The following is a 13669-nucleotide window of genomic DNA, read 5'->3' as shown; positions in this document are numbered from 1 at the left end:
CTTGCTGGTCCTGGCTTTCCTGTTGTCATATAAGCAGCTTAACCACTCTAGGCTTGGAGCTTTCTGAAGCCTGCAGTCAGAAACACTACCACCACTGGATCTTACATGGAGGCAGGTAAGAAGGAAAAGAAGATTGGCGTGGAGCTGGCTGTTCGCCCTCTCATAGGCTGGAGGTGGGAATCCCACTGACAAGACCATCCAAGAAGTATGCAGAGGGCATCTCAGCACTAGCCAGGTGTGAGCACAGAAAAATATATATTTTTTTAAAAAGGAGACTTGTAGTTATGGGGAAATTGAGGATTTCATGCATTGTTAACACTTATTTACATTTTAGTGTTGCTATTTGGGGTGATATGAGTTGGATCCATAATCATGTTGAGATTAAGATCAATCTGGCTCTGTTCTATATACTTTTTCCACATCTACCATTAGAAAAAATGGTCCAAGTCTCCTCAGATTCTTGGAGCCTGGATTGTTATAAATTCTGCCATTTTATAAAACATTGCAATTGTAGTAAATTAGGCATATTCAAGTACGTGTGCATATAGACTCAAAATACACAAAGTTGAAGTCTTCACCGAATAGACAATATTAGTAAAAACATTGGGATCGTTTAATTACATGTCAAGATTTTACATTAATTTGTCACATTTTTGGCTTTTTTTGCAGTTTTGAAGTAGGAGCTGGGAGACATCTTTTAAATCAGTCTAATTCTCTTGGTTGCATATGTGATGAAGTTAGAGATACACAAGAATTTCAGGAAACTCAAAATTTCAAACACCTAGAAATATAGTGTTCAGTTATTCAGTTCAAAATTTGATATGCTTTAGCTTCTGCAGAATGTTTTGGGAACGAAATATATAGGATTCAAATGGCTTTTTCTTAGAAAAGAAAAAAATTGCTGTTATGGAGTAAATCATGCCCCCCAGAAGATATGGTCAAGTCCTTAAGAGTACCTGTGAATTGACCTTGTTTGGAAATAGGGTCTTTGCAGATTTAATCAGGTCAGGATGAGGTCATACTGGATTACAGTGGGCCTTAATAAATGACTAATGTCCACAGGAAAAGGGAAATTTGGACACAATGTCATGCGATGATGGAAATAATATCTTACAAGCTAAGGAGCACCAAGGATTGCCACCAACCATCAGAAGTGAAGGGAAAAAGAAGCAAAGGTTCCATCAGAACCTTCAAGAGGAGGAACCAACCCTGCTAACTTGATTTGGGGTTTCTGGTCTGAACTACAAAAAGTAAATTTCTGCTGTTTTGAGCCATTTAGTTTCTGGTAATATGGCAGCCACAGAAGATTAATGCTAATACAGAATGTCAAAATCTAGAAATAAAGGCCCCAGTTATAATTTCATAGAATCACTTTCCCCCCCTAAGTTTGTCATAAATGAAAGAGTAGATGCATCCTACACAAAGACACAAATCATAAGACATTGATATAATTGAGAGATGCTTTGGCTTCTGGCCAGAGCTTAGAGGTTCTTTTTTGCCCATTTCTTTTCTAGATCTAAACAAAGTTTGTAAAAGTAAGCTTATTCTTCCTTAAATAGGAATTTATAGTAACGTTGTCCACTTAGACTTGGGTGAAATGCAGTAAGTGCTGACTTTTAAGCTAAGAGCCTTTTCCTGCATTTCAGAGATGTTCCCAGAAGACCAGTTTTAACTGTAAGGCAGTAAGGACATTTTTTTGCAATGCAACTAATAAACCCAGAAGGCCTTCAGGAAACCACAGTAGCTCTTTTCCCTGGCTGCCAGTTCTCAGATTAAGAATCCACTGGAGTTAAGTCCTTGAATAATACAGCTCATTAATTGTGCCTTAGCCAAAGGTTGACCGTAAGGGGACTTTGGCTAAGAAGACCCAAGGAAGTCATTTCCCATATGACAGAAGACATTGGGTTATGTAATTTCTGTTTTTCTCTCTTCCAACTTCCATATATTATTCTACTGGATACTGAGGAACACTTAACTGCTGAAAACCCAATGAGACCACACAAAAGAATGGCAGGTGCGAATGAGAGTGTTCTGACATTTACCAGGTTTCTGAGCAAAGTAGAAGGAAGGGAAAGCAGTTGTTCCTTGAGCTAAAAAACAGTATGGCAAGTTCCCTGTGTGCCCCGGGCATGCTGGCTTCATGGAATTGGAGCCCACTGGGCCACTGTTCTGTTGTCCTTTGTTTAGTCCTCTGTATTTTCTTCTGCACATAGATGGAGTTTGATTAGAAGGAAGCTGGGCTAATTGAGGATCTGGAGCTCCAGCAGATAACCAAAGGCTGGTTGTTTGGTTTTGGTAATGGGGATCGAACTCAGGGCCTGGTACACACGAGGCAAGTGCTCTACCACTGAGCTACGCTTTCAGCCATCACTGGGTTTTTGAAGGCCACCAAGTGTGTATCGTAGCGCTGCCTGTGTGATGTCCAACCCCGCCTGCAGAGACACACAGACAGCACTAGCGTGCTGATAAGCAGAAGACTGCTGGTTGCACACAGTCCTGCCAAGATGCCCAAGTAGCTGGGCTTGGTGGTGAAGTTGGTGCATGCCCTCCTCCAGCCTGAGGCCCGAGGCAGGCTCAGGCCAGCCCTGTTGGCTGCCAGCACACACACGCGGTATGTGGTGCCAGGCGAGAGCCCATACAAAGGGTGCTGACGGGCGGTGGCATAGATGTTCTCTACCACTGTCTGGTTCTCTGCCTTGCCCTCTGCGAAGTAGCGGATCTGGTACCTATGCACCACTGAGTTGGGGGCACACCAGAGGATGAGTGCTGATGTGTCTGTCATTTCTGACACCCCCTGCAGCCTGGGGGGGTCTGGAATAGTGTCTTCCCGGCTGAGGCCAGGGCAGCTGCACCCTGAGTGCCTCTGCAGTTCGGCGCATGGGGTCTGCAAGTGCTTGCATGGATGGTAATCACAAGCGACATACTGTTCAGGTGCTCTCACCTCTTCCTTGGTCCCTTCCTCTTCACCATAGTCATCCAACAAGACGACTGGAATCCCACCCTCCGAAGGACTCGGCTGGGGAACCTGGGGGGTGGCCTGTGACCTCTGATCAGTCTGAGATGTGTGCACGGGGTTCCTTGAGGTGGGGAAGGGACCACGGTGTTTGCTGGCCTGTGGGGTGGAGGCAGCTGAGACATCAGTTTCAAGGACAATCCTGGTAGTATGTTTTCCTCCATGATTTGTCCCAGCTGTGCTGGCAGCATTGGGTGGAACACTGAAGTTATAGTAACTTGCCGTGGAGTTGACACTGGACTGGGCAGTCCCCTCCCCAGCATCACCATGAGTCCATGCAGCTTGTGAGAGGGAAACCGCAGGGTGGGAGGGGGTGTTGGTGACGCTCTGTTGGCCTCCTGAAGGCTGGGTGGAGGGACCCTGTGTAGATGGTGTATAGCCTGAGTGGTCAAAGGAGGGTGGGTTTGAAGCCAGGACGGTGGTCCTGTGGTCTGACCTGCACAGATCAGGCAGCTGGGAGAGCAGAAGAGGAACCGAGAAGGGACCTCCAGATCCAGCAGCTGGTATGCACATAGTGTCTTTGGCCCTAGAGAGGAAGCCAACCAATTAGAAGATGCCTGGCTCTGAGGCTGCATGTGAGCTGGGTGTCAAATCCTCAGAGCATTTGTCCCGTCCTGCCAAGGCTTGTCAACATGTCTCTTGCCAACACGTCTAACTTGGCATGTGCTTCTCACACATGGCCTCACTGAACCTCAATATATCTATTCAGAAGGCTCCTATCACCACTTCCATTGGGCAGAGGGGGAAACTGATTTTCATAAAGAAGAACCAACTGCCCAAAATACCATGGCTAGTCAATGGCAGAACCTAACCTGGGGCAAGCACTCTGGGCATCCCAACTCTCTAAGGATAGTTGGCCATTTTGTTCGCACCTGTCCGCTTCCTGGCAGTGAGTACTCATGATAATATTCACACACTTGGTAACATTTCTGAGTGCTGCCATGTGCTGGATTCTATCCTTCACACTTTAAACTAATTTAGTCTATGCTATCTTATGAGGTAGGCACCATTATACCCATTTTCTAGTTAAGGCAGTAGAGGTACAGAGAGATTAAGTGACCACCAAATCAATAGTAGGAGGTGGTAGGAAGCCACACTCTAGCTCCAGCCTGAACTCTCAACTCCTTCATCAATACCATAGCAAGAAACCCTGGATGGCAGAGGGCCTGGGCACCTATGTTGGGAAGCAACCTGGGGAACAGGAGTACAGATTATGTCTCACATTGCAGCTGGGCTTGGGTGGGAGGTAGAAAAGAATCCTGCAGATGGGAGGATTGTTTCCCAAATAGGAGCAGTTGGCTGGTGGAGCTGGTTGGAGAGTACTCATCATGGGGGATATTTCTAGTGCCCCAGTCCCCATCTTCTCCTGGTACCAGCCTGGGTGTGGCTCCCTCACTGCAAAAACAGCTCTTCCAGCCAAAACTTGCATAAGAATTCTTTTTTTTCGCTGTCCTGCAAGACAGCTCTGAAAGCCTACAGGCCTTGAGTTAAATGGCCCAGGAGCAGGAAGCCAGACTCCATCTTGGAGATTCAGCAGGGTCTGGTGGTTGAGAGTCAAGTTTTGGAGGAAGATAGAACCTGACTTCTCCATCCAGTGGCTGCATGAATTTAAGCAAGTACCTCATCTGTTTGGGTCCCATTTCCTTCGTCTGTAAAATGGGACAAAAATACATACACTTGCTTTAGCAGAGACAAGCTAGCTGTTCACCTGACTCACCTCCTTTTCCCACTGGGCACATGGCTAGACGACAAATCCCAACTTTCTTTGCAGTTAGATGTGGCCTGTTGACTGAGATTTTGAGCAGAAGCGAGGTCACCACCTACCAGCCTGACCCATATAAAATCTCCCAAGGCAGCTCCTCCATGTTCTTTGCCCCTTCTGGCTGGCAGGAAAGGGGACAGAGCCTCCACCACCCTGGTGTAACTAAATGGAGGAGGGGATGCTCTGTGCAAAGCTGCTCAAAGGCCCAGCATCATCACATGAGCAAAGATGCACGCTGAGACAACTTTCCCTCCTGAAGGCGAAGTAACCTCAGTCATCTTGTTTTGTAAGTGTGTTACCTGCTTAGGATAGTTCTCTTTGCATCCACAAGGAGCCAGGACAGCTCACAGCTGCAAGTGAGAGGGTTGCCGAAGAGGTTGATGGACAGAACCTGGGAGGAATTCATGGTCCAAGGAGGGAAGGAACTCAAGTTGCAACTGAATAACACACACAAACACACACACACACACACACACACACATACATACACAAAAAAAGAAAAAAATCAATTAACTCAGGCTTTTACAGACACTTTAAAAAAGTTCCCCAGAGAGCTGGGTGTGGTGGCTCATGCCTGTAATCCCAGTGGCTTGGGAGGCTGAGGCAGGAGGAAAACAAGTTCAAAACCATTTTCAACAAAAGCAAGGCACTAAGAAACTCAGTGAGACCCTGTGTCTAAATAAAATACAAAATAGGGCTGGGGATGTGGCTCAGAGGTCGAGTACCCCTCAGTTCAATTCCTGGTACCAAAAAAAATGTTTCCCAGAAAGGCATGGTGGTGTTATAGAAAAATCATTCTGTTAGGGGTTAGAGGATATTGCTTTGGATAAAACATTCGATGATTTTGAACCTCATTTTTTGCCAACCTAATGGAGTCAATATCATTTCTCATATAAAATAAGGATAACACTTTCATGCCAATAGGTCATATCATGCTGAAGGTATTTATGAATGAAAATCTCTATACATAAGTAGATATTTTTATTATAGACCAGAGACAATAATTGGTAGATTATTTTTTTTCTTTGCAGTGCTGGGCATCAAATCTAGGACCTCTCACATGCTAGGCAATTGCTCTACCACTGAGCTATACCCCCAGCCCAAATTTCTTAATGAGAACTTTATTAATGGATGCAACTGCAGCTGTAGCATAGGTGATGGCACACGACACCAGTCCTAGGAAAGATGCCTCACTTAAGTATATCAGTTAGCTCTGGCTAAGTAGAGAACTGTGCCCCAAAACTTAATAGCTTGATCCAATAAATATTTTCTTTCTTTCACATGATTCTGAGGGTTTGCTTGGTGCTTCTTGTAGTCCAGGCCAGCTCGGCTGAGGCCATAGGATCTTGGATGTTCCCACATGTATGTGGCCTCAACAGTGTGTGCTAGGACCTTTCTCCTTGCATCTCATCACTCAGGAGGTCAGCCTAGACTTTTACATGGTAAAAGACTTTTACATGGGTCCCCAAAACAAGAGAGGGCCAGCCTGTGTTCAACTGTGTTCTAGTTTATGCTTACATCACATTTGCTAATATCCCATTGGCTTAAGCAAATCACAGAGCCAAACCCAACTTCAAGCAGTGAAGAAATAGACACCACCTTTTGGGGCACGCCGACAGGGGTGAGAGGAATTACCATGGTCATTTTTTGCAAATAGTATTAGCAACAGCAATCCATTCTTGGTTCTCCTTCCTTTATTCCCTAGAGTCCCCACAGAGTATTTGGCCTCAACTCCTTCCTCTCCAAGTCTCCTGGCCCTCATAGATTTTGCATCCTTTACATGGATTCAGTTAGAATTCATCATTAACATGAGCTGGGCTTTTCCTGAAAGCCCCGTCTTATCAAAGGATGCCTTTCTTCCATTTATCTGGGAACCTGCCTCCTCTTACTAGTACTCTGGGGCAGATGCTAATGTTCTGGGTAAGGAATGACATACCACCCAGATCTGCTCTATCACTTCTGGCCACCAGGAAGGTGAAAGGCATCACCTCTGGAATGCCAGCTATAAGTGTGTGCCATTTATATTGAAACTTAAACCATGCCCACATAAACAAGCTTGGATTCACCTTCATACCTATTCTTCCCAATCCAGTCTGATGAATTGTTATTTCCATCTACTTTATAACACAGCACATGGCATGTGCTTCTGCTATTGGTCACATATTGAACTGTGAGCTCCTTGAAAACAGGGGCCATCACCACCATCACCATCACCGCCATCATCATCGCTATTTCTATAAGACACCCACTATATGCCAGAAATTAAGTGTTCTACACATGAAAAGCCCCAAGGTAAAATACTATTGTCATATCTCTGTTTTACAGAAAAAGAAACTTTATGTTGTTGATATTCTGGCACATTACACAGTTCTTGGATTTTTATCAAGTTCAAAAAAAGAGTTAGAGCCAGACACATACAGTGTTTTCCCTCATAATGTTGTGTGCTCAATGAATGAAGGAAAGAAGGAGTGAACGGCTCTGTCTTTGAATAACTATTCAGCCTTTTAGTCCATCTCTAGTGACTTTGTTGGGTAAGACAGAACTAACAAGACCCACTTCTAAACTTCCCAGGGATTTTTGTCAATAATACATCCAGTGATATTTGCAGAATTCTTTGGTATTTTTTATAACAGTATCTACTGGATTCTGGAAGGCAGGTGGGGAGGTATTATTATTCTTCTTTTACTTAAAAATACCAGGCTGTGCCAGGTGTAGTGGCACATACTTATAATCCTAGTGGCTTGGGAGGCTGAGGTGGGAGGACTCCAAGTTCAAAGCCAGCCTCAGAAATTTAGCAAGACTCTGTCTCAAAATAAAAAGGACTGGGGATGTGGCTCAGTGGCAAAGTGCCCTGGCTTCCATCCCTAGTACCAAAAACAAACAAACAATCAAAAATGTCATCCAAATCAGTGGTTGCTCCTGGGCACCAAAGTGGGACACACTGGACATCCACCATGCCAGAGGGCACCAACTCCAGATCTTAGCTGCAAGACCTTCCCTCCCAGACCTGCTCAAACCCTGCAAGGGACTGAACTTGTATGATGTGTGGGAAAGGAGGTGGATCCAGTAGAGAAAACATCCAGCCTGATGTTTTCACCCCCTCTTCCTACTGCACATTTCTCAGCTGGACTGAAAAGAAACTTGTATATCTAAGAGTTTGGATCTTTAATATGACTATGAACTGGACTGAATTGCTGGTTATTAGGCTGGGTGGATCATCTGAGACCTGTCCCAATTGCCCCAAAGGATGAGGAAGAATAAAACCCCAGAGAAGATTTGGAAGAGCAGGGAGAGAAAGATTAAGATCCAGTTTGTTCTATAAAATTCAACACAATATAATAGAACAAAAATCAATTCTGTGATTAAGATGTGTCTTAGAAACACTTACTTCTGGAACAGAAGGACCTGTAGACAAGGAGTGTCTTGAAAGATGTGTGTGTGGACGGAAGTAAGTGCTGGGGAGGCCTGACAATCCAGATGCTGGAGGTTAGGGGTCATCTTGAAAATGTCTCCCTCCAGGATCCTCAGCCTGGGCATCTTCCTCAGGTAAAGGGACGTGAGCTTCGGCAGGTCTCTGATCCACCCAGTTTCAACTGAAACACAGAGGGGACACTGTCCTTTACCCCAAAAGACACAAATTCAGGTCAGCCCATCATTAAGGAAACAACAAAGTGACAAGAGGAGTCACAAGCATGGGTGCAGTTATTGATTTGGGGGATCTCAGAAGAATGGCCATTTTAGCTGGAAGGGCCCTCAGGGATGACCAGTCCTTCCTGTCTTCTAGCCAAAGTTGTCTAGGAGAACTGTTGGCCCAAAGCCATACAGCTGAGAAGGGACAGAGTAAGACTGGTACCCAGGACATTCCAAGCCCACTGCTGCCTCACCTGATTAAACTCCGCACACAAAATAACCAGACTTCACTGCGATGGCTCCCAGGAGTGAGGAACCTTTGAGGCATGTAAGTAAGGAGAGGGGATCAGCCCAGAGTAGAACCAGAAGCCAATTTTTGTGGCTTTCCCAATAAATGGAGAATGTGCTTCTTCTCCTCTGTATTTTCCATTCTTGTTTTTTTCTTGTTTCTTTGTCCCTGACAGACAGGTGGTTATAGACACATGAAGTTTTTTTTTTTTTTTAAAGAAAAAAAAAAAAAAAAGCAATAAAACCAACCTTGCAAATCAAAGTAAGAACACCAAGCACAAGAGAACCATTTTCCTCACCTCCTGCCTGGGTCCTGTTCAAATGATTCAACATTCACGGAAACAATGTTATCCAAGGGAGTAGAAAAATCAATGAATTAATCTTGAGATCATCAGTTACTTCACATTAACTGCACGTTTGGTGCCAAGTTCATACATCAATGAACCCCAAAAGTGACCATTAACGTGTCCATTCCACAAGCATTCATCTAACCATACTGGGAAGCAATACAAAACAGTGACCATGCCGGGCAGGATGGCGCACGTTTGTAATCCCAGCAGCTCGGGAGGCTGAGGCAGGAGGATCACGAGTTCAAAGCCAGCCTTAGCAACTTAGCAAGGAATTAAGCAACTCAGTGAGACCTTGTCTCTAAAAAAAAAAAAAAAAAAAAAAAAAAAAAAAAAGTATTTTAAAAAGGACTGGGGATGTGGATTAGTCGCTAAGCGCCCTGGGTACATCGGTACCAAAAAACAAAACAAAAAAAAAAGTGACTACGCTTTGGGCTCTGGACCCAGGATGGCCGGATGGATGATGGACTCCGATTTGGGAGCACCAAACATTAAATGACCTGTGCCATTCCACCTTCCTGTGACTTGATAACCTCCTACTTAAAATGGAGATTGTAAAGTTCCCACTGCTGGGGAAATGTAGCTGGTGTTATTGTTGACCACTACTGTGAACTTAAACACTCGGGTCACGCCTAGAGGAACCCTTCCTGTCCCGGGCAGCGTGTGCATAGCCGGGTTCTGTGCTCCCGGCCTCACCTCGCTCTAGGTATGTGCTGCTGAGATCCAGGGTTTCGAGCGCGGCCAGAGGCTCGCCATCCGCCCCAGCGAACGCTCCGTCGGTGATGCCACCCTGGAATCCGAGGCCCAGAGCGGAGGCCGAGAGGTTGAGGAGCTGTAGCGCGGGGAAGCAGGCGAAGGCCCGAGGCTGCAGCGCCTGCAGTGGGTTCCCGGCAAGGATCAGCACGCGGAGGTTGCTTAGCGCAGACCCCGCGCAGGGAGGCAGGGCGGCCAGTTGATTGTAGCTAAGGTCCAGCGTGTGCAGCCCCCCTGGGCCGCCGGGGCTCCAGCGCACCGCTGCGATGCGGTTGTGGCGCAGCGTCAGCACCTGCAGCTGCGGCAGGTGGCGGAGCTCGGGCATGTTCAGGGCGCGCAGCAGGTTGTGGCTGCCGTCGAGGCTGTGCAGCGAGCGAGGCAGGCAGCTGGGCAGGCGCTCCAGGCTGCGGTTGGCCAGGTTCAAGGCCGAGGCTCCTGTGGCCAGGAGCCCCTCGCAGGGCGAGCCCGTGGCATTGCTGGCGTCACTCTCCCAGGGCCCCTGCTGAGTGAGTCGGAAGAGCGGGACCTTCTCCTGGAAAGTCTCTGCCTGGCTCCGGTGCAGCACATTCAGCAGCCGCAGTAGCAGCAGGGTCCACCGCATGGTGAGTGCCTGGGGGAAAGACAGCCGGGCAACCCGTTAAATCCAGTGAAACCCCCAAACGAAGGGCAAATGTGTGTTCCCACCCCAGGGTGCAAGCCCTGGATGTTCATTGTGGACATCTCCTGTGTCGCCAGGTGCGTGGCGATTTTGCCCCTGTCTGCTTTCCCCCATCAAGAACCCCAGGCACTGTGACACTTCTTGCCCTTTCTTCTCTTAGCAATGCCTTTCCCTCTTCTTGTGGGAGGCCTCCCGCATTGGTCCACTGTGGTCCTGAATCTCCCAGTAACCCCCTTCTTTTATTTATTCTTATCTCTTGAGCTTCAGTAGAGAGGGAATATTCCCCTTTCTGCTGTAAACAGATTGTAGATTCATAGCCGTGAATATCCTCGGTATTCTTCTGGGATAGAAATATGGGACTCACGGAAGATTTTTGTCATACCCAATAACACTCAATTGTCACGATTTTCCCATTAGAACTGCCCAGCTGTGGGTAAGTTGTAGTTTGCATAAAATAAATTCTGAGGTCCCTTTTTTAGGGGTAAGTTGAGGTTTGCCTTCAGGATAAGAAAACAGCCTTGGGGATTGGGACATTGGAGTGAACGATTTCTTGGTCCTATATAGGTTTCAACAAAACCTCAGGCCTTCAGTGTCAGCACTGCCAGGGAAGGGTGGTTGAGAGTTGCTAGGTGGGAGTTTTAGGAGTACCTGGGATTGCACAGAGAAGCTGGGAGATCAGATTGTGATAGATCACTCTGCTGTGGATTGGCTAGAGAGTGGCAAAACTACTTCTATCAGGCCTTGGTCTTGAAGTTACTGCATGATACTGCTCCCCCCCCCCCCCTTACTACAGATGTGTGTTTCTGCCTTGGCTGTAGGCTGACTACTAGATCTGAGCCACCACCCAGGCTCCAGGGAAAGGACCTCCCTGCTGCTATTTGAGGGTCAATGCAGGGAGAAAGATCCTAGAAACTGAGGCCAGAAACACATTCATCCAGCAATATGTCGTACTCACCCAGAAGCTGCCTTGTGGAGTGTGGATACCCCTTGACAGTCTTTGATCTTGTTTTATGTATTCCAGGAACCAGTGACTTAGAGAGCAACTCAGCTTTGAATGCCAGAGGGATTACTTTTTCTCAGCTGCCCTTCCCCCTCCCTGTCCACTGAGAGAGCCTGAGATTCTCCAGACTTGCAGCCCCTCCTTCCCCAAGACATTGTTGACTTTAACCAACACCACATTGCCTGTCTCTCTCCTCCCTTCTGGGAAGTGGGCTGCCCCTCTCCAGATCGGGCACCTCCTCCCAGCCCTCCCCATCTCCACCTTTCCTTACTCCACCTCTCCAGGCTTGAGGAATGGAGGCAGAGAGCAGCTAGAGGTACATGAGGCAGAGGCAGCTCTGTCATTTCTCAGGAATCCCATTCTGTCTGCCAGGTGCTTCTCATTTTTTGGGATGGGTGGAGGCTGAATGGTGGGCTAGTAATGGTGAGTTGAATCCCCCTCTCCCAAGGAAGGCACGGGGCTCTAGTCTAGGGAAGGGCTTGCAGAGATTCACAGGAAAGTGACAGGAAAGGGGAACTTCAGAGGAGACAGAAGACAGATCTGCCTTTGGTTGCTCTGAGAACCAGTTCAGTGACAGCGTAGATGTTTGTCTCTCCTAAGGAGTGGGAACAAATAAAGGAGGCAGAAGTGGGGAAAGAGCATCCTTGCCCAGGGACTGGGACTATGGCTCCTGATTGTCAAAGTCCCCAGGTCTCTTAAAGATGTGATGGGACACCATGAACTTTGTTTACAGCATTGTTTAGAGCAGAGAGCACCCTTCTTCCGCAGAGCTTCAGAGAGCAGAGATGACGCATTTTACTTAAGAACCTTTGATCTCACTCTCTCCCTTCATTTCTCCCAGCCCCCCAGGAGGCCTGAGAGCAGGCCTGGGCTCATTTTCCCCAGTTCTGTTGAGTGCAAATCCTGAGACCAGAACTTTATATCTTTCCTTCTGTCACTCCTTATCTGGGCAACCCTGAGCAGTCCCAGGACAACGTTGGCTTATTTGGATAATTGTATGTCCTAGAGGTTTCCTTTGACCTCTTCTCTACCCAAAGCTTCAAAAACACCCTTGTCATGTAGATGTTAGTGAGGGGAAGAGGTGTTGCTCAAAAATATTGCTTGGTCTGTCCAAGCTGGGGCTGGTGGTACTGGGGAGGTCTGTTCTATACTCAGGATTGGGCCAATGCAGTCTCCACCCAGAGCGTCTGGGCCCTGGCTCCAGAGCTAGAAATACTGCACTGTGCATGACCAAGAGTCCTAGCAGGAGGGAGAAGTTGAGAGAAAGGTGGGAAGGGGAGGGACAAGGGGGCTGGCCCAGAGGGACCAGCCAGTGGGCAGCCTGCAGTTGAGGCCCTTCCCTCTGCCTTTGCATCAAGAGTTCCCCAACCAAGAATCAAAGCCTGAGGCTTCCTTCAGAGTTAAACCAACTCAATCCACCCAGGTGAGATGATTGGCCACCTTGAGGCCAGCAGGGGCTTGGGGAATCCAGGCAAAGCTGGCCAGATAAGAAGAATCCAGATCCACTGAAATGTACCCTGTTCAAAAGAGATCCCAGGAGGAAGGAAATTGGTGAACCAGGAAGGTCTATAAAATAGGACCTCAGGGAGCCACGTCAATGGCACTCCTCTGTGAACCCCCAGGGTGAGTGGTCTGGAGAGGCCCTGGCTGAGGAAATCCCTGAGGTTATCACCTGTGCTTGCCTGGTGCTCAGGTCCTCCAAACCGGCTTCTTATCATGGGCTTCTTCAATAGTCCATCAGTGGTGGCAAGGGTCTGGCCTCTATAGATAGCTGATGTGCTGTCTGAACTTGGCTCTCTGGGCTGTTCTATTGTTATGGTCACCCCCCCGCCCCCCAGCAGATACAACCACGGTGGGCTGTCCAGTCAGGTCCTTGAGCTAGGAAGGTTAATGAGGCAGAGGCAGCTCTGTGTGGAAGAGTTTGCTTATTGTCCCTCCTCAGGTAGGGAGGTGGCTTTGCCCTTGTCTCCTCCAGTGACAGTATACACTATCATCATCACAGCTCCTTTTTAAAAAGATAGAGCCTAATGCCGTATGCATTTTCTATTGAGTTCTCTCCAAGTATGATTTTTCTCATGTTACAGTTAAAGAAACTGAGGCTCACAGAAGCTGAGTAGGTTCTGGAGTGCTGTCTGACTTAACTGGTGAGCTGTCTGACTTAAGCACGGAGTTCAATCACCTTCCATGGGCTTTATTTAGCATGTTAAATTACAGAGTT

General features: G+C 47.3%; 1 protein-coding gene across 1 annotated transcript; it reads right to left on the bottom strand.

Annotated features, from left to right (window-relative positions):
• Window positions 1-2341: 2341 nt before the first annotated feature.
• On the bottom strand, window positions 2342-10394 carry Lrrn4 (leucine rich repeat neuronal 4). Its single transcript, XM_027953939.2, has 4 exons — window positions 9737-10394; window positions 8164-8368; window positions 5075-5212; window positions 2342-3539 (listed from the first exon to the last, which is right to left on the bottom strand). The coding sequence occupies exons 1-4, from the start codon at window positions 10392-10394 to the stop codon at window positions 2342-2344; spliced, it is 2199 nt and encodes a 732-aa protein (XP_027809740.2).
• Between the last annotated feature and the right edge of the window lie 3275 nt (window positions 10395-13669).

This window comes from Marmota flaviventris, chromosome 2, assembly GCF_047511675.1.
Source record: "Marmota flaviventris isolate mMarFla1 chromosome 2, mMarFla1.hap1, whole genome shotgun sequence".
NCBI classification, from domain to species: domain Eukaryota; kingdom Metazoa; phylum Chordata; class Mammalia; order Rodentia; family Sciuridae; genus Marmota; species Marmota flaviventris.
The sequence above is the reverse complement of the archived record's forward strand: the minus strand, read 5'-3'. Positions and strand labels throughout refer to the sequence as shown.

Excerpts from the sequence above, each read along its gene's own strand:
- Lrrn4 (XM_027953939.2), bottom strand. The coding sequence starts at position 10,394 with ATGCGGTGGACCCTGCTGCTACTGCGGCTGCTGAATGTGCTGCACCGG. Across the intron at positions 8,369-9,736 it reads CAGCACATACCTAGAGCGAG|TTGAAACTGGGTGGATCAGA; the intron begins GTGAGGCCGGGA and ends TCTGTGTTTCAG. Across the intron at positions 3,540-5,074 it reads AAGAGAACTATCCTAAGCAG|GGCCAAAGACACTATGTGCA; the intron begins GTAACACACTTA and ends CTTCCTCTCTAG.